This window comes from Cyprinus carpio, chromosome B18 (genome assembly GCF_018340385.1).
Source record: "Cyprinus carpio isolate SPL01 chromosome B18, ASM1834038v1, whole genome shotgun sequence".
In the NCBI taxonomy this organism is placed as follows: domain Eukaryota; kingdom Metazoa; phylum Chordata; class Actinopteri; order Cypriniformes; family Cyprinidae; genus Cyprinus; species Cyprinus carpio.
In genome coordinates, this window is record NC_056614.1 from 21123363 (window position 1) to 21150277 (window position 26915).

The window sequence follows — 26915 nt, forward strand, 5'->3', positions numbered from 1 at the left end:
CTGGCTCACTGTTTTCCGTGTTTGAGCAACAACATCACACTGTGTAACGTGTCATTTTATATATTAGGTTCCATTTATACACTCGAACGTAGAAGAAAAATATTAAACCAACATTACATATAAACAATCCCTTACAAAACTATAGCTGTATATTGTTAGATGAGTGCAACAAGTGAGAGGATTTGTATTTGGTTAGGAGTTACCAGTCAAAGCTTTGCAGTTAAACTGTTGAACCAATTCAGTCAAAGGACACTGCCAGCAGAACGAATCAATGTCCACAATCCTAATGTTCAGATCTAATAAAAACTACCTTTCAAAAATTTGGGATTTTATGTTTAAAAAAAAAACTGTCTCCTGTGACTACAAAGGCTGCATTTATTTGATCAAAAATACAGTAAAAACAGTAATATTGTGAAATATTATTAAAATGTAAAATAAATTTTATACTGACTGATTACTCCAGTCTTCAGTGTCACATGATCTTTCAGAAATCATTCTAATGTGCTGATTTGGTGCTCAAGAAGCATTTCTTCTTATTAACGATCTTGAAAACAGTTACATATATTTTATTTCTATGAAAACTGATACATTTTTAATGATGAATAGAAAGCACAGCATTTATTTTTATAGAAATCTTTCCAGTCTTTACTGTCATTTTCAATCAATGTAATGCATCCTTGCTGAATAAAAGTAATAATTTCTTAAAAAAAAAAAAAAAAACTTACTGACCCCAAGTTTTTGAACGGTAACTGCTTGAAACTGCTGAATGTGATTTTATAACAAGTGAACATTTCCATCCCCATCTTATATTAGTAATGCAACAAGTAAATAAAACCCACTGGATGCTTCTGTTACAGAACAGATTTTCGCAAAGTAAGGCAAAGAGAGCTTGCAAGTTCAATTTCTAACATTTCCTTCAGGCTATATATAGCTTATTGAACGTTCCTTTCCTGTTTTCGTATCATTTTTGGCAAGATTAATCAAAAGGATCCAATTTCTTGAACCCAGAAGTTATCTAGTGTCGTGGGCAGGCGTGTCTGGATCGATGGAACATTGATGGAACGTGCAAATGCATTCGCAAAAACTTCCACAAACTTCACATATCATCCGTGCTACTATGTACAGTGTCATTAAGTCTACAACCTCAGAAACCAATCATTTTGACACAATGAATGCTTGTTTTTTTACAGTGAGAAACGTTTATGACATGTTTGGTCTATTTATCTCATTATTTTGTTGATGTTTCGATGATATGATTTTGTTTTTCGTGTTTCCATCAGCCATGATGTGCTCATTAAATATTAATGATTCCAATCATATGAATGAAGAAATGTACTGTACATGCAGAGTATAGCCTCATGGGGGTTGTAGCACTCTCATTCCTTCTCAATTACATACAGCCTAAGGGCAAATATTGCCCTTTAAGACTATTAAGCATTGACTAACTCATTAAAATCGAATTTATCATGAGACTTCAAGTATGTATCAATGGGCCACTTCAAGTTAACAACTCCCGCCACGTCTGGGGAGCTCCACAGTTCTAGATTGTTGGTTTTACCAGACGTAGTTGCTCTCATATGTTCAAGCGTCCCGTGAGGTAACCCAGGATTGAAGCCCTAGGATGCTGATTACCTCTCATTAGTGAGAGCTCCGAGAGAACTACCTCTGTGAAGGTGCTCCATCAAATATGTCCAAGTCAAGGAGCCATGGTCCTCAAGCCCTGTTTTTCCATGATGTTCCACAGCTTCCGCAGGTTGGACTGAGTGATGGTGTCGTCCGGCTTCAGCTGCAAGGCTCGCAGATAATTGGCCTCCGCTTCTTGGAGTTTGCCATTGAGATGGAGAATGGCTCCGAGGTTCATGAGGGCTGCGGGATACTGTGGAAGAAAACCACCAAATAGTCACTTTTAAGGAAGCAAATAATGTATTTTGCATGCTTTGTCTCAAGCAAACCAGGTTCCAGCGAATCACTGGCATTTCTGAAATGTTTTCAGGTTCACATGTCCATAAATTTAACCAGAATCTCTCGGTTATTCTACAGTCTATAACTCTCCTGGACACACATCATCTGTTTTACTTATGTCAGGGTTACATGAGTGATGTTGAATGCATAAGGCTTCAATGGAAACAATATGTTGACTACACTGATTCTTCTCACATAAGGAGATTTCAATAGATGCGTAAATCAAACTGAACCTAAACTAAACCCAACATTCCAAGAGTCCTGACATGAATGTACAAAAACATATTTGTTGCAGCACTTGGGGCTAAAACACAGGCTGGCATGACTAAATTTAATATGTCAAAAATATTTCATTGCATGGTGATGTGATTTCAATTAAAAGCCATTTTTGGACATGCTTCATGCTTTACTTTGCCACCTCTGAAGGGAGAGAGTCGTATATTATCCAACACTCAAGAGAGCAAAACTAACACTAACTGACATTTTAGGCCAGCTGCCATGGTTTTCCACATGGAAATGTAGAAGGAGACGATCGTTGTGGAATTACACAACGCATAAGTAATACATTAGCACTATTTGACCCAACACAGAGATGTCAAACCTCAAAAGGAGACTGAGGGACAAATGAACTGCAAACTGTGGCATTAACTGCGCTCGAGTGACACATATACCTTCCTCTCAAAACCAAATATATTCTAAGCCATATTCAGCAGTATTTTCACTAGCTTCAAGTATCCAAGTAAAAAAAAAAAAAAAAAAAAAAAAAAATCATAGAAAAATGGAAAATGTACTTCTGTCAGGACATTTTCAGTTTACAGATGTTTTCTTTAACCCTAAAGCACAACATAAAACAATATATAATTCAAGATAGCAAACATCTGTGAAAAATCTATTTGAAAAATTCCTTCATATCAACACAGTACACTGGGCCCTAATTTTACAGACTTTTTAAAAGTGTGTTTATATGAAAAATTGGGTTTTGATATGACCAAAAAAAGTCCAAAAATCATAGTATGATTTATTTTAAATCCCTAAAGTGATACTCTAAATCATAATATAGGTATTTTTCCTCCATAAATAAATAAATTCTTTAATGAAAGTAACTCACCTATTATTTTTATATCAAATTGTAAAGATAATAAAATGAAAACAAACCTGCTTCGAAAAATGTGAAAAGATTTACATAATATTCAGAAAAAAAGTCTTAAAATCAGTGTAAAAACAGCTTTATATTACAGCATGTAACGACTGAATTAAAAAAGACCCCTAATTTAAGTTTAAAACTATATTGAAAAGTCAAGCCCTGCAATTCACATTTTGTATATGCATATTTCTGTTTGTATACTATTCAGACGTGTGTAACGTTTAAATTGTTGTTCAGATGTTTGTAGAGACCCACCACTTTAGATTTCTGTAGAGTAGGTCCTTGTGCCTTTACCAGCCAAAAACTATGAATAACCGTCACCACAACATAGAGGCTTTCTAGATAGTGTCAGGTGAGAGGAAGTGAGCAGCGGAGGGGAATCTGCCCCGCTGTGGCCTCAAGAAGTTTCCTGACCTCCCTGTTTCCGCTTCACCCTACACTCTAACCGCACAGTATCCCTCACAACACCATCCTGGCATGCAGTCACAGCATCAGCAGTACCAGATGTGGTATGGATCTTGGGACTTTTGTTGAAACAGCTGCTAAGGAGACAAACATCCCTGAAGACAAAACGTCCAGACACTGTACAACACTGAAATAAAGGCAGCATTTAGATAAAAAAGAAGGTTTACTACTAGTGTCAAATAACTTGATAAGTAATGTTTCTGAATCCACTTCAAAGTAATAACGCAAAGTCGCTGAAACATATGATATGCCCTGAATATTCATTAAAAACTAATTATGCTTATATTACATCTAAATGCTGTTTAAGAATGCTGTTAAATACAAAAGCAATGGTAGTGGCATGAACCAGTGGCATGAGTTTGGGGCAAAATACTTGGTATTAAAAACCTAAAAGCATACATATACATCACTAAGATATATATGTATTATATAAAATAAGGATAATCATAATAAATCAATTAACAATTTATAGTAATTAGCAATTAATAATTTGTAAATTAATAATATATATATATATATATTTTTTTTTTACATTTTCAGTTCAAATTAAATTATATTATTATAATTCTAAATAAACAAATTAGTTTAATTAATTTGAAACTGATTTCACTCATGTTTTTATGAAGGTTAATTAGATATTCCACAAAAAAAACACAAGACACAACACAAACAACAACAAAAAAAAAAAAAACCAAAACAAAACAAAACAAAAAACACAAAACCATTTTCTTAATCTAAAGTTGACTTCACCTAACAGGCTTGAGCCTCATACCAGCCTTTCAAAATATTTCAAATTTTCTACATTTCCGTTTTTCATTTTGCTCTTCTGTCTGGTGAACAGGGCGACTTCCTTATTCAGGCAGCTGCAAAGTGAACATCAAACACATCCCTATATTCCAAAGAAATCAAACAACTGTGTGTTTTGCAAAATTCACAGTACACTTCCCTGACATTCTGCATCTCTTTAAAGTCTGATGTTTTTTTTTGATGCAAACCCCAAAACTGCCAACAGCACTTGTACAGTTGGTCACTGATACAACTTACGGGGAGCAGTTGAGTCACACCAATCATTTAAAGTCAACCACCATGTGTGTGCATGGCACATGTCCCATGTGCAGCACGGCTTAGGTACTTACATTGGGTCTCAGGTTGGCTGCTTGTCTGTAGTACTTCTCAGCAGCATCATTGAGGCTGGCTTGCCTGAAAGAGCAAATAAACATTGCGTGTTACTTCATCCTGTTGCACAAGTTTATCGCTGACCATTAAACCGTGGACTATTTGTTAACCAACTTTAATGCCATGGAAAACTATAGGCAGAAGCCAAACAGGGTTATAAAACTGCCTGACTTCACCATTTTTGAGCAGAAAATGTGCCCTCATTTCTTAGGTCATGACCTACAACATACTGGATGCTGTTTGAAGATCTTTAGCTTCTTTACAACTCTAAAGTTTTATTTTTTCATGCGAAAAACCCCCATCCTCTAGCTGCTTGTACCTGCTGGTAGCAATATCTTCTTTTGAAGAGAGTTCAGTATGGAGACAATGACTTTTGGCCAAGAAAGGCTGGGTTGTAATGATGAAAGAGAGCTGAAGATTTCCTTTATTTATGATAGATGACCGCTTTCCTTATACTGGCCTGTTTTATAAACCCTCCTTCATTCTCAACAAAACTCTTTGCTGAAAAGAGCTAAGGTTAAACGTTTCAAGAAATTGTTTTTTATTAAGGGAAAATATGTATGTACTGTACTTGAAATATTCAAGCAGTGAGATGATGGATAAATTATATGTGTGGAAAACATTCCAGTTTCTTAACCTTGACAGAGAGATAAATGAGGAAGAAGATAAATTGAGACATTGGACTGAAATACAATTTAGGAGGAAAATTCTACAAGCAAAGCTGAAGATACCAAAAGTTGTGTTTAGGACACATGCAATGGCTAACAAGTTTAAATTTGGCTTGCAACATCTACTAATCCCATGTGACCTGACAAATCTGCATGGTGTGCATGCCTATATTTACAAATTACTGAAAACAGCTCATCTAGATCAGTGTTTTTTTTTTTTTTTTTTTTTTTTTTTTTTTTAAGTCTAGTTGATGCCCAGTCAGTTTCTGGGTCAGCAAAAATAAAGTAAAATAATAAAACAAAATAAAGTAAAATAATAAAACAAAATATAAAATAAAATAAAATAAAATAAAATTAAATAAAATAACATAAAACAAAACTCTATAACTAAAATAAATAAAACGAGAATAACAATGGTTGCTTTTAAAAATATTTGAAACATTAATTACTCAATATTTTGAATAATGGTATTTACTAATTTAATGTATTAAATTTAGTACAATGACATTATAAAGAACATATTGCATGTGACATTTCCTTTTTTATTCCTTCTCATGCAATATGAATGAGTCTTAAAATATATAGGGTCCTTCACCAAAAAAGTTTGAAAACACCTCATTTAAATGATTTGTCTTCCTGAATTAACTGGCCTGACCTTCTGAATATGTATATGGCTAAAAATGACCTGTTAACTTTTTAACCTTTTTAAAAAAAAAAAAAAAAAAGTTAAATAAAAATCTATGGGATGACTGGTTCTCAACAGTGGACTTAAGCATTTAACCAAAACCATGTGTTACTGTTCACCCTTCACAATCCTTTCCTCCTGAACGATGAGTCTGTGTAATTTTCACATTCACATGCACGTAATTAAACGGGGCTTGATCGTAACCACAATTGTCTGCAGGGACAAAGGATTCTGTTCAAATCAACACTGGGAAAGTGACCACCCTTAACTCAGAGTCAAAACTGTGTTAGGACTGTGTTGGTCTTTATGACCACAACTGCATTATATGGTAAAAATCTAAAAGACAGCATTAACTGGACCTCCCTAAGTCAGATATAAACCTCCAAAATACAATAAACCAAATGTTTAATTTTTGGCAACCAAACTTTTCCTCCACCCCACCGCAGTCTCCTCATTATTTCATTCCAAAGTGGTCACCGACCTTCCGAGAAAAAGCATAAAATAATTCATGACCCGTTGATGTAACCTTGTACGACTGCATTACACGAAAGCTTCAATGGTTAGCTTTTATTGTACAAAGCTACAGAACTCCTCACAAACAAATGGAGAGCTATGGATTAATAACATGAGCAATGCTGGCTGGAAGCAATTTATCTGAAGTCTGACAGCAATTGTCTTGAAATGTATTTGTATAAGAAGGAGAATTACAAAAGAGGTGCTTTAAACGAGATTAATTTAGACTTTAAGGAGAAGGAAAGGCTTTTAGCAGTTTTAGACTGTCAGAATGCTAAAATCCTCCCTAAAATGCATTTCAAATTTACCCCTTTAAGGAATAGTTCACCCAAAAATAGAAATTTGCTCACCAATGAATCCTGTGCAGTGAATTGGTGCCATCAGAATGAGAGTCCAAACAGCTGCTAAAAACATCACAATAATGCACATGACTCCAGTCCATCAGTTAACATCTTGTGAAACAAATCCACCTTTAAGCCATTTTAACTTCAAATTGTAGCTTCTGGCCAAGATACAAGTTCATAACACTTCCTCCAGTGAAAAAGTCCATCTTTGTTGTCCTCTCACATGAAAATCCACCATAATGTTAAGTGTTTGGACTGTTTTCACTTGTAAACTGTGCCTGATCTGAGCATATTTCTCTCCTGATTCAGAAATTTATAGAGGAGTCTTACTTTAGCTAGAAGCAATGGGCTTGAAGTTAAAATGTCTTGATGGATTTTTTTTTGTTACAAACACACAGTTGATGGACAGGAGTCTTGTAGAGTACCGTGATCTTTTATTAGCTGTCTGAACTCTCATTCTGATGGCACCCATTCACTGCAGAAGATCTAAGTGTTGTAATGCCAAATTAATGCAAGTGATATAATGAAAAAATCGTCAAAATTTTTTCATATAAAGAAACTAATTCTTCGACATCTTGCCTGAGGGCAAGTCAATTTTCAGCAAATTTTCATTTTTGGGTGAACTATTCCTTTAAAGTACTGCAGCTTAGCATACTAGAAAAAAAAAATACTGGAAAAAAATGTGCAGCACGCACATTTAGTAGTAAAATGTGGCATTTTACTTTGCGTGGCAGTGACATGGTTTGGCCGGGGTTTCAAATAACCACTGCTTGTTTGAAGAGGGCAAGGAAACTGAAAGTAAGGAAGCAAACTTGTCGGTGCAGACGGGCCCATGAGAGCCGCACATCTGAAGCAGCCTCGTACTTCCCCACCCCACTCAAATTCACCCCCCACCCGAGAGCCTTCTGCAAGTTCTTCCAAGACAAACACACTAGGAACCTGATCTTCAAATGAGTCGGACCGCAAGCTAGCACGAAGGCAGGGGACACAGCCTAAGACTACAATTAACAACCAAGTGTTCTTGTAGCAAAAAGCACCGTGCAAAATCAGCTATAGGATTGGAATACTTTTTAGGAAGTGTGTAACTATATACCATGTGAACTCCATGTAGTAATTATGAGAAGTGTATTCATCAGAAACCTCGAGGCGAGGGTACTAATGCAGGCTTTCCATTACATGTCCTGTGGAGCATTGCAACAGAAAGAAAGCATCCATGCAAATGGGGAGGTGGAAGAAGTAAAAGAAAAAGAGAAAGAGATAGAAAAACATCTTAGAGAGCAGCATGTTTTGCTTCAGGATCCAGTCTTCACATTGGACATCGAGGTGGTAACCCAATATAGTAATTATTGTACCTAAAAAAAAAAAGGGGGCACTATTCTTTATTGAAATTTAATAAACTCCAGTTGAATTTCTGATTTTGCACTGATTTTTTATTACGGCAAAAAAATAAAAATAAAATAAAAATGGAATTGCAATGTGAATTTAAGGAAGCCCATTTAAAAACAAAAATATACATAAATTGTATTTTGTTTTAAATTATAAATATTAAGTTTGTCAAGAGCCTTGTTTGAAAATTTTGAAAAGTATTATTAGCCTCACTGACAAACATCCTTCAACTGAATAGAATTTCTAACTCATGAATTCAGTTTTTTCAATTCTGAAATTTGTCCAATCCTGCTATGAAACTAAAAGTTTCCCTTAAAAAAATGAAGTATTTATTTATTTATGAAACTAAATATTTTGTTAAATATTAACCACTAATATGGCTGCTATGTGCTACAAAAATGTTTATGCTTTGTCCAGGAATATGGGTATTTAATCATAAGAAAAAAATGTCCGTATGGATTTAGCGTGTCCTCCTCACCTGAGCATGTGAGCTGCACTGAAAACCACATCAAATTCTTCACTGTCCAACTGAGCGGCTTTCTCTGCCATTTCAGCGGCCTCCAAAAGCCGTGACTCCTCCAGCAAAAACTGACCTGAGGGAAAAAAAAAAAGCGGGGGAATTTCATTTTATATTTGCTTTTACTCCCTTGGAAAGACAAATGTGAAATATTTCCTTTGGCTGAGGGATGGATAGTTTGGTCTGCCCTCTCAATGATTCTGTGAAACACGAGATAGCAAGGGCGCTGCACGCGGCGCGAACCATCTGACAGACCATTTGTCCAATTGAGATTTCTCCGATAGGCATGTTTCCATGACAAATTAAATGCTTACTCCTGTAAGGTTGTGGAAAGGGGACTGACTGGGATCTCAAACCTCTGCAGTATTGTTGCTAGAGGCATCGGTCAAGACTGAAGTGGAATAAATAGCTTGTTGCTATTTGCCGAAATGGCTCTCCACACTCCTGAACACTGCTGGGCCAAAACCAAACATTTTTTCCCAAACAGAAATGACCAAAGTAGAAACCTAAGAAGCGATGCAATCCAAAGTGAAGACAGCTAGAACGCTGTCATTGATTATGGCATTTTTTGGATGGTACAAATAATTTATACAAATATTAAAAAATTCCGGCACGAAGCAGAGTCTTTCTCCCCATGGTAAATGACAGTGGCGGTCTATCACACGAAACGGAAAATACAAAGAAGAAGCCACGTTCTCTGATACAGTGGTTATGCACTAAAGAACAATAGAAGGAAATACAAGATCATCTTTATGGCCTTTGGATAGTACGTGTTCTGAAGATGTCTGATCAGACACGTACTAAATTATATTACGCAGATGCCTTGGCAGCGATCGAGTGGAAAACATATTGTTGGGGTTAGCCTGTGATGCTGTGTTTATCTGGACTAAATCCATGCATGGGAGCATCCAGGGACAGGTCAACCATAAAAATCTAGGATCTGAGGAAAAGCATGGAAGACTCATTTTTTGAGACAAAAAAGAAAAATTAGCCACAAATTAGCCATGAAAAATCACATGTGTCATGGTACTTTTATACGTAAGACAAAAAATCAAACAAAACATAAGAAATCATTGAATAAACTCATTATTTTTGTTTTCTTTGCGCACAGAAAGTATTCTCATAGCTTCATAAAATTACAGTTGAACCATTGACGTCACATGGATTATTTTATCAATGTCCTTACTACCTTTCTGGGCCTTAAAAATTAAAGACATAATTCTCACTATGCAGGGCCAGAAAGCTCTCAGATTTCATCAAAAATATCTTAATTTGTGTTCTGAAGATGAACAAAGGTTTTACAGGTTTGGAACCACATGAGGGTGAGTAATTAACGACAGAATTTTCATTTTTGGGTGAACTATCCCTTTAACACTGAAAATAATGATGCGATGCACAAAAAGAAATAAATTTATAAAAATTAAATAAACAAAAAAAAGAGACATACAAATTCCATCCATAAATCCCTGGGAAGGAAACTGAGCTTCAATAATCTCAGAGTCTCAGTTGGAGAAAATGGCCACAGGCTATAATTCAGCTAAATCAAATTCATGCAGACACACATGAAAACTCGTATGCTTTTTCCTTCGAGAAATAAGGCCTCGTTATCTCTCCCTGCTCGCTGAGGCGTGGGTGGTTTCGTCTCACTGGAATAACATCTGTATACCAGTTACGCTTCAGATAATGCCGAAACAATGACTTCCTGCACGGCACCATCTATCTTGCTGCGAAAAAGCCTATAACTGTAACCTCAATTACAAGACAAACGTCAGCTAAAGAGCTAAATGCAAACAATTAAGGCCAATATGGAGTCGAGGTGGAAACCGTGCAAGACGTTGTGGAGTATTTCACGAATTTCACTACGTCAGCAAAGCAATGTGTGGATTCATATACCTCATTATCTTTGCATTACTGGATGACTAGCTGATGTCATTTCAGCCCATGTGTGCAAGTTGAGGAGAAATAAAATAAAGTAATACCAACCATAATGCATATAGCAGTTCCCTTTAGTGGGATCGAGCTCGATCGCCTTGAGAAAGAACTTCTCTGCTTCCGTTTTCTGACCCTGAAATGAAAACAAACAAAGCATATCAGGAATTTCTTCAGGGTGAGGTTTTCATGGAAACGTTCATTTTTCATTTCTAACCTTTGACCTGATATATAATGTTCACTAGAGCAACAGGAAATGTGTTTAGCTGCTATAATCGCACACTTTGACTACATTATTCCAAGAGTTATCTTTAAATGAAAAATAAATAACAAAATCAACAACAAGAAAAAGTTTTAAATTATAGTTAATATAGCACACAAAGTTCACAAAATAAAATAATATTTTCTATTTAATTAAATGGGATTGCATGCATGCATGATAACTGTATGCAACTGAATGAATAAATAAAATTTTTATTTAAAAAATAATATCACTAGGCAAAAAGAAGGAGAAAGCTAAATGATAAGAGAAAAAAAAAGAAAGAATATTTAGTGATCATTATACTAAAATATTCCAGAGAACCGAGTGATTGAAACTGAATATATCTCCAGTGCATTTTGAAACCTGAAGAATTCATACTGGTTCCAGTCTGAGATGTATTATCATACCGTGTTCTCACTTGATTAACTGTGCATGGATTTATCTGCAGACCAGATGCAAAACAGTGATATATTTTTATTTACACTGTATAATTTAAATCCCCAGCGCAGCGATGTGTAGCTTTAAATCAATGCATTGCACTCACAGCGATGCCTACGCTTGATAGAGCCAGTGCTGTTTAATGTTAGACATGGATGTTTGCAAACTTACACCATGTCAAGAGTGTGAGAAAAATAAAGAAACAGTCACTTGGAACACTTTACCTGTATAGTTTATATGCAATGGGGGAAAAAGGTCAGAGTAAAGTTCAGTCTGAAGATTTTTTTAATGTTTTGAAAGAAGTGTCTTATGCTCACCAAAGCTACATTTATTTGATCAAAAACAGTAAAAACTGTAACATTGTGAAATACTACAATTTAAAATAACTTTTACTATTTAAATGTATTTTCAATTTATTGTATTCATGTGATTGCAAAATTGAATTCACTCCAATCTATAGTGTCACATAATCCTTCAGAAATCATTCTAATATGCTGTTTTGCTGCTCAAGAAACATTTCCTATCAATATAAAACAGTTTTGCTGCTTAATATTATTGTGGGATTTTTTTCAAGAATGAAATAGACATCTTTACTGTCTAAATACTTAGATTGACTTGACATCCTTACTGAATAAATGTAGTGATTTCTATAAAAAGCATTTTATTGACTGCAGTCTTTTGAACGGTAGTGTATCCTAAATATTTATACTTTGGGGTTTTGTTGCATATGAAACAATGCATGTCCTTACTTCAATAAGTAAAGATTCAGCACAAGGATAAGCTTTGTCAATTCCTGACAAACACATCTCAGTGTCATCCGCTGAGGTTGTGTTATCACTCTAAAGCAATATCCTGCTTCACCCCTTTCCTCTGAAAACACACACACACACACACTTCTCTGCTGGCCCCCCGACCCCTTAATCTGAACATGACATCAGAGAGACAACAGACACACTGCTGTTCCAACGTCTCTGTGGTGTTCGTCAACGGATTCTGAGCCTGATTAGCAATGGAAATGAGAGAATTCAGTAATGTAGCTGAAACACTCAAACACACACGCAGACTCGCATCCCTGGGGTTGGGCTCTGTGACCCGGTGAGTTTTTAAAGGGAGGTCAGGGAAGGTCAGCACAGCAGGGGAAAGGACCGAGTTTCATCACGTCTCCCCTCTTTTGACCCCTGACCGTGAAGATTTCCCTGTTCCCCACCTGGAAATGATGCCGGGACAATGTGATGCTGACAGGACATGTCCTCATCGTTAATTTATATTTTTAGATGAATTAATGACATTAAAACGACAGAAAAGCCTTTTTTATTAATAATTCTATTTCAAATAAATGCTGTTCTTTGGAACTTTCTATTTATCTAATAATCCTAAAAAAAAATTCTAAATTCACAAAAAAAACAACAACAAAAAAAAAAACAGCACAACTTTGATAAGAAATTATTCTTGAGCACCAAATCTGCATATTAGAAAGATTTCTGAGGGATCACATGACACTGAAGAGTAGAGTAATAATGCTGAAAACTCATCACAGGAAAAAAATACATTTTAAGATATATTACAATAGAAATCTATTATTTTAAATTAGAATAATATTTCATAATATTTCTGTTTTTAACAGGACCGACAGCACTGGGACAGAAATATGTTATATTATCTAAAACAATTTTAAAGGGAAATTATAATTAGGGTTGTCAATTTAACATTGTAACTTCTGTGTATTTAATTTAAAAAAAGCTATACAAAATGAAAGCAATTAATCATGCTACATAATGCAGTTCAATGCAGTTTAATACTGAATTACAACTTTCATTTCTGATGGGAACTCTTTTAACAAACAATGATATATGTTTAATTAAACTAAATTGAATATTACAACATTAAAAACCATTCAAAGTTTCATTCGACTGACAACCCAAATAATGAATGCTGCCATGCAAATCTAAACTACAAAGTCTACTTACAAAAGCACATCATTCACGAAACAACACTGATGGAACTAACAACCAAATACTCACTACACTTGAGCGAACTCATCCATTCAGGTTTATTCAAGGTCAGTGAACTGATCAAATCACTGCCCAGGCCCCCTCACCCATGAGGACGCTTTATTTTCAGCCAAAGGATTATGGGTACTCATGTTTTACTCTGTTTCTGCACTAAGCAATCAGAAACCGCAAGCACCAGGGAGATTTGAGCTGAAAACTTTCTTCTATGGCTCTGAAGTGAAGACAACACCTTTTGAATTTGCTCTCACTTGAGTGAGTTTCATCACAGCAGTATGGCTCTGTGATGGATTGACTTTGTCTCTGGTGGACTGACTTGTTCTGGCCTCTTCCAATGGCCTCATTCAGGAAGTTTGTGTAGTTTACTTGCTTTCTTTGGTTACAGTGCGAGTGCCTGGATTGAGATGTTTGAGGACAGTGTGTCTTGGGGTTTTAGTTAACTGAGATGAGAAAAAGAAAGACAAAGAAAGAGAGGGACAGAGACACAAACTCTTTCATCTGACATTGCTTATTCCTGGCTGTGTGAAATGATGTAACTGGCAGAAATGTGTGGTTAATATAAACTGTTTATGAAGAGTATGCTATAAATACTACACTGTTTTTGTTACTTGCAACAAGGTTTATGACGCTGTCAAGAACACCTAAACAAACTAAATAAAAGCTAGTTTCATTTTTTTTTTTAAGTTTTATAAAAATAGCTTTAAAAGAGTGTTTGATCCATATTTGACTGATGTTTATGTGTATGTGTGTGTGAATAAATGTATTAAGGATGCATTATTTTAAATAAATGCATTTCTTAAAATCCTAAAAAAACTATTTTTCACAAAAACTGCTTTCATCATTGATATTAATAAATGTTCTTGAGCACCAAATCAGCATATTATATACTGAAGACTGCAGTAATGATGGTAAAAATTCAGCTTTGCCATAAAAAGAACACATATTTTAAAATATGAAATATAAAAAAAAACATTTTAAATGCAGTGATGGTAAGTGAGACTTCTTTTGAAAACATTTTAAAATAATCATATATTTATGATTTTAAATATTTGACATTTTCTAGCCCTGTAAACATATTATATATATATATATATATATATATATATATATATATATATATATATATATTTTTTTTTTTTTTTTTACCTTTTCTACATGAGCATGTCAAACTGCTACTTCACAGTAAGATTATACAAATAACATTCGTCTTTAGAATGGTGTGCATTGATGAATCATTCACAATGAAAACAGGAACCCGCATTAAGAAAGTAAACAGGGTCAGTGTTGACTTTAAATGACACTGCTACGTAGTGGAGATTCTATCGCACTTCTCATTTGATTTTCTTGTCATCCTAGCTTAAACATGAAGCTCCATTTCTGCTAGAAGCACAGACCCTCTTTCAAAAACACACAGCTTTCCTTGTACCGTCTGTTGAGCTTTCAAAGATGGTAAATTAAAACGGTCTGTATTTTCTTTACATAATCAGCTGGTGGTGGCCACATGAATGAGAAAGGCCTGAAGAGGACCATATGGTCAGAGTGGAAATGAAAGGAGACAGACACAGGTAAACCTGAGACAATGTGCTCCGCCGCAGAGCAGGAACTCTCAGAGCCATCACCTCCTCTCAACCCTTTTTAACACATCTTCTCTCTTATCTGTCCACACGGATTTCTGCTGAGTGAATTCAGACCCAGGGCATCCGTGCGAGTAATTCAGTCTTCTGTTTTTAGCTGGTTCACTTTTTCAGTTTTAAGTTTCAAGATCAGAGAGAATGAAAGAATGCGTCTGGTCTTAAGGGATGACTTCTCAGTTTAGATTTATGGATAGAAAAGGTTTCTTTATAGTGTATAATGGTAGCTTCTCTTAGACATAGAAAGCTAATGTGTTCTCAAGCTTTGTTATGCCTAAAGGGTATTTAATGTTCAAGAGAGAGTTCTGTCCTCCAGACAATCGTGTTTGAGTTACTAATTAGTCAATTAGCTAATATCTTTGTGTTTTTTGTCCATAAAACATGTCCATAAAAGACCCACTGTCTTTTATTATATGGACTATTATGTCAGCAGAAAAGGGATCATAAGTTATGATTTATTTCCATATAAGGATAAACTACCACTATTCTGACCTTGGGCATCCTTTGCTTGTGTTGCAAACTTGAAACCTTTTGTTTACTAGCCTAAATATTTAGCCAATAACTTGCTAACTCAATCCCTTATTCACTCAGTGTCCATTAGAAAGTGAGTTTACCGTCATTGCCAGGAGCTTGCCGTAAGTGAGGTGTGCAGGTATATGGTCTGGTTTGGCTCGGAGGGACTCCTTATACCAGTGTTCTGCCTCTGTCAGTTTGTTCAGCCTCATGTAGGCCTCTCCTGTGAGGGGAGGAGACAGAGGTCAGGTCAACGGGTCAGAAGTTAAGGAAGCACATAAGCACCCCCCTCACTGTGGTTTATTCCATAGCAGAAATAAAGGCAGTCAACTGAAAATGACCCACAAAAAATCAGACACTCAATAAAATTTGATGATTCTTCGTCCGTTTATGCAAAACGAGTGCTGAAGCAAAATTTATTTATTTAGTTTTACTTATTCAATTTTATTTGATTATATATATATAAGATAATTCTGCAATTTTTGCATTTGATTAAAACTACAATAATAATTATACATGTATACTACTCTTATAAAAAAAAAAAAAAAAAAAAAAAAAAAAAACGTCCTCCAGTCTTCAGCTCAGCAATTCAAAGCCATGCCTCTCCCAGTGCCAACCCTACTCTTATAAATCCAGACGTAAAAGCTGACTCCTTATGACACCAGTATAAACACACACTCCTATCCTTTAAACATCATCTAATACCTCAGGCAGCCTCCAGCTCCCCACCCACCTGCAATAACACACACGCTCCTCTCAGACAGATTATTACAGAAGAGCCTATCACAGCTACTTCACTGAGATAACACAGCCTAAACAATGTTAATGTAATGTAATTAGAGCTAAAATAACATAAGCAGAGCATACGTGACTACACTGGGGTTTCACAAGACCCGTCAGTCACAATACACCTCTGTCCGCACCAATGTCAAATATAGGACATGTGGGTCATTAAAACAGCCTAAAGTCAAATAACACTGGAATTTTCAGCTATTATTTTAAAGATAAAAAAAATGACATACTGCATATGGCTCACTTATGACATCTGGGAATGATGATGTCACACAAAACTCGCTCCATGTTTGTAAATGAACATGAATATTGCTTTGGAAATGCAGATTTTGAAGAAATACAGAAAACTCTGACTCGTTTACCAAATCTTAAACAAACACAATTCCTCATTCGTCACGCATTTGTTTTGTGCAATAGAAAAACATTGTTTCTGAAAAGTCCTAACGGTAAGAGTATGATCATGAATTTAGCAATGAAAAAAAATATTGTAATACTTTTATTCAGCAAGGATGCACTAAAGTGATCAAAAGTTACAGTAAAGACATTTATAATGTTACAAAAGATTTTGATTTGAAATAAATTCTATTCTTTAGAATGTTCTATTTCTCAAAGAATCTTGAAAAACAATGTTTCTTGTGCATCAAATCAGCATATTATAATAATTTCTGAAGGATCATGTGGCTAATGGCTGCTGAAAATTCAACTTTGCATCATAAAGGAATAAATTACAATTCAAAGTATATTAAAATTGTTTTATTTTATGATCAAGTAAAACAGTTCTTACCAAAAAAATAATAATAATAATAAATAATAATAATAATAAACCTCCTACCTACCCCAAATTTGAATGGTAGTGTACAAAACATCCACATGCTGGTATATTTAGCAATTTAAAAGGATTGTTTAACAGATTCAGTCTGACCTCCTCAGTCAAGCTGTATTTGGCTCAGTTGGTCAGAGGAGACAGCTGTCGATTTTGGCTGTTAGAACGAGCTCAATACAGTTGAAACAGTGACAACAAACAAAAGAACACAAACCTGAAAAGTTAACAACAAATGAGCTTGGAAAGAAATGAACATGGGGAAACGAAAAAAAGAAAGAATTACAGAAAAATACAGTCAAGAGATAAATGTGAGAAAATGAGATGGGAGGGAAAGGCTGAAAGCTGTGGGTTTGTAAATGTGTTGCATAAGATATTAAAATCTAACAGTTTGCTCCAACGCTCTAAATAAAACAGAACAATTCTCACGCTCTCTGTATTGTACAAAGCCTCTAACTTATCTTGTATGTGAAGCTGTTGTAAAATAAGACTGACAGTGAGGTCTTTTATCACCCTGAAGGGGTTTATTTTGCAATAATGGCCTGCTGACTGTACATGATCCCACTTATTACACAACTCCTTACCAAATAAATATATAGACAAAATATTGATTTGAGTTGAAATTATTTTATGATCGTGTAGACAGCTTAACTAGCTTATCTTGTAGCTGTAACTATCTTGTAGAGAGCTTAAAGTCTCTGCTAAGAAAAACAGTCCATTACATCACAGAAAACAATCGGTCTAAAAACAAAACAAACACTGCAACAATATTAAATTAAAGTGGATTTTTGAAAATTACCTTTCATGCCTTGTGTAAATTACCTTTCATGCCTTGTGTAACACAGCTCTAAGTGAATTAAAACATCCCGCAAAGTTTTACATCTGAAAGTGCACCGTGCATAAAGTTATTGTCTCTCAAAAGAAAGAGTCGACTCTGAATCATTGAAATTAGTCATTTTTAAAATGAATCCCAAGCCGTTTCATGTTGACTTCAACATGAAACATTAGCATATTGCCCGCCAACTTGTTGGTCTTTTCCCGTTGGTCTGAATGAAAATGCAAATTCATTCTTTGCCACTAGGTGCCGCTTTTGGAGCATTAAAAATAGCTGTTTCCCCGGTAACGGCTGTAAACAAAGCAGCACTGCACTCACAAACACTGATTTATCAGGCATTACAGGCATTATGAAATTAAAATGAGACCAATCGACCAATCACCGCAAGATTAGCGTCATGCAAAGGAGGGGCTTGGAAAACAAATCGCTTGGGAGTCCTTGAGCAAATAAGGTAAAAATAAATGCATATTATAAGACAATGAAAGTGTTTTTTGACCTTGCATGCATGTCAACCTGTTGTTGGGGACTCCCAAAACCAAAATATGAACCTTTTATAACCCATTATAAGGGCACTTTAAATTCTTTTTATTTTTCACTAATTTCTAATTATTATTTTTTAAAAAAGAAATTAATAGTTTTATTCATCAAGGATCAAAAGTGACTGTAATGACAAAAAAATAAAAATAAATTCCAATAAATCTTTAAAATACTGAAAATTTCTTTTGATCTTTCTATTCATCAAAGAATCCTGAAAAACTGCATCACAGTTTCCACAAAAATAATAAGCAACACTAATGTTTTCAACACTGATAATAATGTGAATTTTTTTTTTAGCTCTAAATCAGTATATTAAAATGATTTCTGAAGGATCATTTGACACTGAAGACTGGAGTAATGGAGCAATGGCTTTTTTTTTTTTTTTAATTACAGTCATACAAAAATATACCTGACTCTGGAACAAAGCATTCTAGACAGCGTCATACTTACCCATCATATTATAAAGGCTCTGTGGGGCAAACTGCCTGGGCATCTTCTGTATTGCTTCTTTATATACAGATATGGCCTCCTAAAAACAGAATACACCATTAATTCATAAAAAGCCACAATTGTAAGCATAAAGTACTCAGACTAAAAGTCTATTCATTCCAAGCCTTCATTTTTACAAACAAAACAAGACAATTCAATCAAATTCAAGAGTCTGAAATATAACATTCTGGTGATCTTTCTTTTCACATTATATATTTTCTAGGAAACCAATTTGAACACAGTCAGAAATAACACATTTCATGATTAAAGCACTGGTCTGAAAAGTTATGGTGTGAAAACTGATTTTTATACTTTCGTAACCTCAGATTTGGTGTGTACAGAATTGAAATCTAAAGGCTTTAACTGTGTTGGAGAGCATCTCACCTCCTGGTGGCCCTGCTCATGAAGAAGCTTTCCCAGGTTATACAGGCAGCTGGTGACTGAGCTCTTATGTGCATGAGGATCCTTCAGGTTTTCATCTGGGATATCGGCACAAGTGACAAAAGTGCGCTTGGCCTCTTCTAGACGGCCCTGGTTCATCAGGACAATCCCCGTGTTCAAGTAGGCGGCTGAAAGAGAGAGGAAAGGGTGAATATCAGTGCAAAAGGTAATGAGGCTTATTGAGGCTCAGAGAAAGACCTCCACAGGGGCTGCAGGAATGAACTAGTTGATTTATGCAGATCAGCGGCCTGCAGTCTAGTCGATAAGGTGCCAATACATATTCACTATTCACCCGGCCAGAATCAAATCTAAATCAGCAGGGGAATATCCACTCCAGCTGCAGGCTCAATTCAGATGCTCTTAATAGACCATAGATACACACAGAACCACAGATTTGAATGAGTTTATATCATCAGGACTCCTGCAGCAGGGACTAGTAGACATCCATCACTCTCAGAGCTGCAATATGTGCATGCTCTGATCTCAAACTATTACAGATCTCTTACAGATGTCCCGATACATTAACGTGGGAGGAAATGCTACTGCACTAAAGTGGCAAGTGAGGAAAGTAGCGAGTGAGGAGATATTTTTGCTCTGAAATTCGGGGTGAATTCTTTAAAGTTTTGCACCAGTGCAAAAACATGACTTAAATCACAATTCTTTATTTAATGGGTTATTATTACCGTTTTATGTATTGAATACAAATGTTATTTTCTTATTCTTTTCCATTTATTTTATTTTTTTCTACTTTTTATAATTATTCTATAATATTTGTATGTTTCTGGTACTGTGTTTTGTGCCACTTTTATGCTTTTTATTTTGATACTTAATATTAAAACATTAATAGTAAAATATGTATACTATATAAATATATGTCAAAAGTTTGGATTTTTTTTTTTTTTTTGAAAGAAGTCTCTTATGCTCACCAAGGCTAACATTTAAATGTACAGTACCAGTAAAAACAAATATTAGTAAAAAAAGTTAAATTGTGACATTATTACAATTTAAAATATCTGTTTTCTATTTTAATATACTTTAATTATAATGAACTTTATTCCTATGATGGCAAAGCCAAATTTTCAGCATCCATTACTTCAGTATTTAGTTTAGCATAATCCTGCAGAAGTCATTCTAATATGATGATTTGCTATTGTATTTATTATTAAAAATATTCAGTAATATTAATATTTACTCTTTTGTATTATCAAAAATGTATCTCCTACAAAATGTGGTAGACTTGACCGTAAACCATCCTTATGACCAGCTAGTTGATTCTGATTGATTTACAGAATGTCCTTTTGTAAAGCAAAATTTGACTTAAAAATCCCCAGACCCTGCTGCATACATCATGATAATTGTCTCCCTGGGCAAATCTAGTCATTCAAGCAGAGTTGCAATAATTTCCTCCCATGACACTAAAAATAACATTGGAAATTCTATGAGAAACTTTAAAACGGCCAAAAATAGTGCATGCATTTGCAAATGCATCCACACTGGGCCAGATAGTATAAAAGGATTTTGGCCGGGATTCTTTTTTTCTGTTGAAATCGCATCAAACGTCAGTCATTCCTTGACAAGAGTGGAAACAGAGTGACCGTGTAGGCCTGTGAATCATCATTATTTCTTTAATGTTGGACTTAGTTCGAGCACACACACACACACACACACACACACACACACACACACACAACTACACAGACCTTTTAATTTGTAGTTGCCTGGACACAGTGAAGACTGAGGCGGCTTGAAATTGTTCATAAAAAGAGGAGCTGTACTTACAAGCCAACGTTGGCCTGCTCCCAATGGCCAGCTTATAGTAGTGGAGAGCCTCTGAGAATCTGTTGTTTTCCTGGAGCAACAGACCCCTGCAATCCAAAAGGAAGGAAAAATGAGAACAAGAACAGTTACAAAGTATGGGTAACACAGTTAATTCAAATTCACAGAAATGAAAAAGGTAAAAACAAACCATTAAATTCATTTCATTTACATCTAACTTTTTTCCAGTGATATTTAATTGAGTTAAATAACTATGAAATCAACTTCCAGAGAATGAAAACAAAATCAAAGCCCTGAGTTTGTACTAATATTACAAAGGCTAGTGGGAAGAAAAATGGTATTTCCCAAATGCCTTGTAAGATTTAATTTTTTTTAAAATCGACTAGGCACATTTTAAATTGATGGACTAACATCTTACAGCATAAAAAAGTTAAACCCATTATATTAACAAAAAAAACACACTTAAAATAATATAGTAATAAAATGATAGTCATTATATTCACTCCATTTGCATTCAACTGTTCAATATTTAATTAAGTTAAATAACTATGAAATCAACTATGAAACTATAAAATCCAGCGAATGAAAATGAAAAAAAAAGACAGAGTTTCACTGTGAGAATTATTCAGAAGAAAACAAATGAACAGGCATGAACATTTTTTAAATACATAAAATTAGAAATTAGAATATAATAGTTTTTAATTATTAACAACTGATTCCTGATTCCATGCTAACTATTATTACAATTAATATAATGTTATTCATTGAAAAAGCAAATGCAGGAAAATATCCCATGAATGACGTAGTGTGCAAAATCTATCACTTTAAACCCATTCACTGGGTACGCTCTTGTTGAAAAAATTAGATGCATCGAGAATCGTTTTTTAATCACATCACAACTCCCTGAATTAAAATCAAATCGGATTGTGAGGTGCCTAAGGATTCCCATCCCCACTGCTTAAATGGATAACTGAGCCCAGCCCAAACGTGTGCGGTATATGAATTATGTATGAAGTGCCTTCACGCCCTGACTGTGGGGGTTAATGTGTCTCGTGGGTCCCTGACACCGTCCTCTGGAAGGCTGATGAATCTGGGGACAGTCATAGTCTGGCCTCTCAGGAGATTTCCTCAGCTTTACTAGGACAGATCAATAGAGTTGGCTGTTAGGAGGAAGTTTGCACACTTACAGGTTATACAGCATGTCAGCCATGTTCCTCCGGTAGTACAGAGCGTTCCTGTAGGCTCGCTCGGCCTCCACCACCTTTCCCTGGTTCTTGAGAACATTTCCCAAGTTACCCCAAGCTGAGAAAGGAGAATAAAGCATTAAAATTCTGAAAATACAAGATATCTAGCAACATCTAAAAATTTGATAAAAAAGAGACTACATACAGTAAGTATCCATTTGAAAAAAAAAAAACTTAACTAGTCACAATGTTTCCACGACATTCTATTTCTGGTAAACCAAATATGTAAATTGTGTGTCATTTCTTGCTACATTATTGGTATCTTTGACATGGTCTCCAGAACGTTTTCATAAAATTTCACAATGTTGCATTTTGGTTGGTTAGGTTACATCATAACGCAACAATGTGAAACTTTTGCAAACGTTTTGGGCATCCAAGTCACATAGTAAACTGGATACAGAATCTGAAATTCATAAAGGCTTATGAGAGGCACAAGCAAGGGAATGAAAGTAAATTACATTATAATAATGCAATTTTAGATGCTACCCATGCATAGTATCTGTGCCATGAAAGGGGCGAGATCACGGGAGGTAATACAAAGTCATATTGATGCAGTCTGGCTTGATTAATTATTTAAATTAAATCGTGACAATCAATTTGAGAGATTTAACAAATAAAGATAACTGGCTGTTGTTAATAGATGGAATTCAATCAGAGAGGATGATAATTTAACAGTTCAGTGGCTCTGCTCCACACACAAAGTGAATTTGATGCATGAATCCATGTGTCTGATAAACTGGGGGAACTTCTAATGATCCTTATGCATTAAATAATCATTTTGTGCTTACAATTAACTAAGCAATATTCACTGTGCTACTGGAACGTAGTACTTTAAAAGGAATTTGTGATTTTGTTTTGTATGCCAGTGCACACTTTGTAAATGTCACTATCACTTACCTAAAAATTATCTACTGTAAGTAAATGTTTTAGATTTAAATTTAAATATTTGAGCCATAGACCAAAAATGAGTAAAGAAATGAAGAGAGGCTGAGGAAACTTGATACATTAACACTCAAACCTCAAAACTTTTCATGATGAGCAAAATCCATTTTTGGTTTGCAGCAGCATGTGTGTGGAAATAAATGATTGCAACACATCCCTGCTGTCACCCTTAAGTTAAGTAACACTTAACAACGCCTAGTTGTAGTGTAGATGAATGGGAACATGACTTTGGGTAACTAAATATTACAATATGGCTGCATAAACAAGAATTACACTCCCAATATCTTGCAGGGTTTTACAGTTAACTAAAACCAGAAAATAATATTTTATTACCTGTAATAAAAACTGAAATAAAATATTAAATAAACACAAAATAAAAAACAAATAAAATTACACATTAAAATATATACAAATGACAAAACACAAATTTACTAAAACTTAAAAATTAAATATTCTATATATATAATCTACATAATTCAAAATATTACTAAACTTAAATATTTCAATTATACTGAAATAACACTGGAAAATAATGTCATTCAATACAGGGGTGGTAGAATCTCCTGAATTACTTGGACTATGTTAAATGTTATACGTAGCTGAAATAAGTACAAATGTCACAAAGGGCCCCAAGATCTCCTCAGACCTCAGGGGGTTAAAATTACCTTTAGCAGGGTTCACAGATATCCCTGACTTGTATAGCATCTCCTCATTCTGCCAGTCATGGTTCCTCAACACCGTCTTAATCCCAAAAAGAAGTACCAGGGCTGCTGAGCAGCCTAGCACCAAAGTTCTGGAGGACTTCCTCCTCAATCTGACATATAAAGCTCTCATCCCCACTGCTACCAAAAGGCAGAAGCCCATACTAGGGATGTACAGTACTCGCTCCGCCACCACAAAGCCTACGTAGAAGAATAGGTTGGTGGCAGGGATGAAGGGAACGGCCAGCAGACCCAATGAGAAGACCACCAAACTCTCTGTGGTGGGCAAAGACGATGAATAGTGTTTTGCAGTACCATTTGTTCCATTCATCTGCACTGAGTTTGAGTAAAAAGTTGAGTGTTCATAATCAGAGCTACAACTGTGTCCGTTGGTGGACTTCCCGTTTGCTACATGATGTGCTTTCCCGTTGGTTTCCTTGCTTTTGGTTGGGTAATGGCAAAGCCCGAACCATGCCAGCGCTAGAAGCGAGGTGTAGAAGGCCACGGTGTGGAGGTTTCGCAAATCTGCAAGGCTCCTCACAAGAGGCAGAGCATCCATTGACCAATCAAAACTTAGCATTTCAGGGCACAGGAGGAGCCAAACGTTCATGGCGGGGAGAAAAAAGAATGTTAGCATCCTAGTTAGGAAACAAGGACAGTCTGCTGCAGGGTTGTCCGAGTTGGAGAAGTTTGGAGGTTTGTTTCCCATCCAGTAAAGACGGCAAGCCAAAAGAATAACACCCCAGAAGCCCAGCAGAAAAACGCTCAACAGCAGGTGCAGGTTCTTCTTCTGAGAAACGAAAACAGAAAAACAACATCGATCAAAAGACAAAATTACAGGGATTTCAAAGAGGATAATATAGCATAATATAGCCATAACATAACATACATAATATAAACCATAAATAAATAAATAAATAAATAAATAAAAACAAACAAAACTATCAAAAACAAAGACAAACAAAACACAGAAAAGCAAAATAAAAGAAAACGAACCACAAACCAAACCAAAAACAAAACAAAATGAAAAATCAAAGTGAAGCAAAGCAAAGCAAAACAAATAAAACCAAAACAAACTAAAATATTTTCAACAGCATTGCAGTTTAGGCTGATTTTGCATTGATTTTTTTTTTTACAAATGAATGACATTTTAAGGAAAACATACCAGGGAGGCTTTTTCTTAAAAACAAAACCAGGGAAAACAACATGAGAACAAAAGGATATGGCTGAATTCTTTTTTTTTTTTTTTTTTTCTGTATGACTTTTGGTTTTTCAAATCCTTGTGCTTAAATCTGGACCGGGTTTATTACCAATACCAAGATTGACCAATACATTCCAACTGCATTTAATATTAAATAAAAAAATGAGAAAAAAAGGCAAAAGATCCAACAGTAAGTCAATTGAGACCAGAAAAATAAACACTGGAGCACAATCTGGAACACAAGCAGCCTTCATTAGCAATTTGTTGGAGTCTTAAGAGTTATTCAATACATACTGTACCACATGCACATACTACGGTTTCATTGTGACATCAATCCTTGCGAGGCCTGTGATGGTTAACGAGAATCAGCCAATTTAAAACCCTTGGCCAAATGTAGACACACATTTTCCACATTTTTCAGAGAGGCCAGAATAATAAACGTAGCGTCACTGACTGCTGGTCAGCTTGACGTCACAACACAAGGCAGTGCCGCATTCATCTCTGTCTCATAGAGCCGGCTTTTACAGACTTTATAAAATAAACAAGATATGGCCTCATAAAGGTGCCAATCCATCATACTGCAGCGCTGATATTAAACACTCCAGCATGAAAATGATTTCAGAGTATTTATGGAGTGTTTGAATATTTTACATGTTAAGTAAAAGGAGGGAATCCTGACCAGTTGCTGGTAGAGCAGCTGGGAAGTTCAGTACGCCTTCCTTTTCATGTTGATTTTGGATCGTGGATAGCCTCAAGCAATTTTATGACTTCCTCCAAACACGGAACTCATTCGGTACAGACGGCAAACAAACACGCAAATGATTACTTCAAGGCCTTTGTCAATCACCATTAAAGGGATAGTTCACCCAAAAATGAACATTTTGTAATCTTTTTTATGTCGTTCCAAACCTTTATGACATTCCTCCTCCTGCAGAATACAAACGGAAATGTTAGGCAGGATATTAACACTGCTAAAAAAGCAGAATAAAAGTGAAGGAAGTCAGAGAAATGACAGAGATCATATGTCTTATAGCATTCGTCCCTATTCACTTTAAATGTATGGAAAAGAACAGAAAGAAAATCACATTTTGTATTCCACTGGTTTGGAAAAATGTAAGTAAATCATGAAAGTTTCATTTTTATTTCATAACAAGATGTTATGTACATTTGAAAAAAACATTCATATTAAAGATTAATGTTGGAAAGCTTTCCCTAATGATTATTTGTGAACCATTTTGTCAGCCTATAACACCATTTATTGTAACTTAGAGTGAAATACTCCTCTTCCCAGCTGACTCACTAACAGAATGACTGTGAGACCGTGAGTATGTGTTCTGCATTAATGTCCAGCTGCTTTATACAGTATAGATCTTTTGTCCTGGATTTGGTCATCTCTGGTTTAGACAAAGAGCACATTATTACTCTCAGGGGAAATGTCTGTAACAGGCCACTTCCCATGTAATCATGTTATGTAGCACAGATGTAAAGAGCATGT

General features: G+C 35.3%; 1 protein-coding gene across 1 annotated transcript in view; it reads right to left on the reverse strand.

The window, feature by feature from the left end:
* Nucleotides 1-613: 613 nt before the first annotated feature.
* LOC109109323 (protein O-mannosyl-transferase TMTC2-like) overlaps nucleotides 614-26915 on the reverse strand; it is a 96659-nt gene continuing 70357 nt past the window's right edge. Inside the window, exons 3-12 of the mRNA XM_042744329.1 lie at nucleotides 24184-25009; nucleotides 22520-22634; nucleotides 21336-21421; nucleotides 19500-19684; nucleotides 19077-19155; nucleotides 15744-15865; nucleotides 10844-10925; nucleotides 8822-8936; nucleotides 4708-4771; nucleotides 614-1876 (exon numbers count right to left, since the gene is read on the reverse strand). Coding sequence (XP_042600263.1) covers nucleotides 1697-1876; nucleotides 4708-4771; nucleotides 8822-8936; nucleotides 10844-10925; nucleotides 15744-15865; nucleotides 19077-19155; nucleotides 19500-19684; nucleotides 21336-21421; nucleotides 22520-22634; nucleotides 24184-25009 — 1854 coding nt within the window. The 3' untranslated portion in view covers nucleotides 614-1696. The remainder of the gene's footprint in view (nucleotides 1877-4707; nucleotides 4772-8821; nucleotides 8937-10843; nucleotides 10926-15743; nucleotides 15866-19076; nucleotides 19156-19499; nucleotides 19685-21335; nucleotides 21422-22519; nucleotides 22635-24183; nucleotides 25010-26915) is intronic.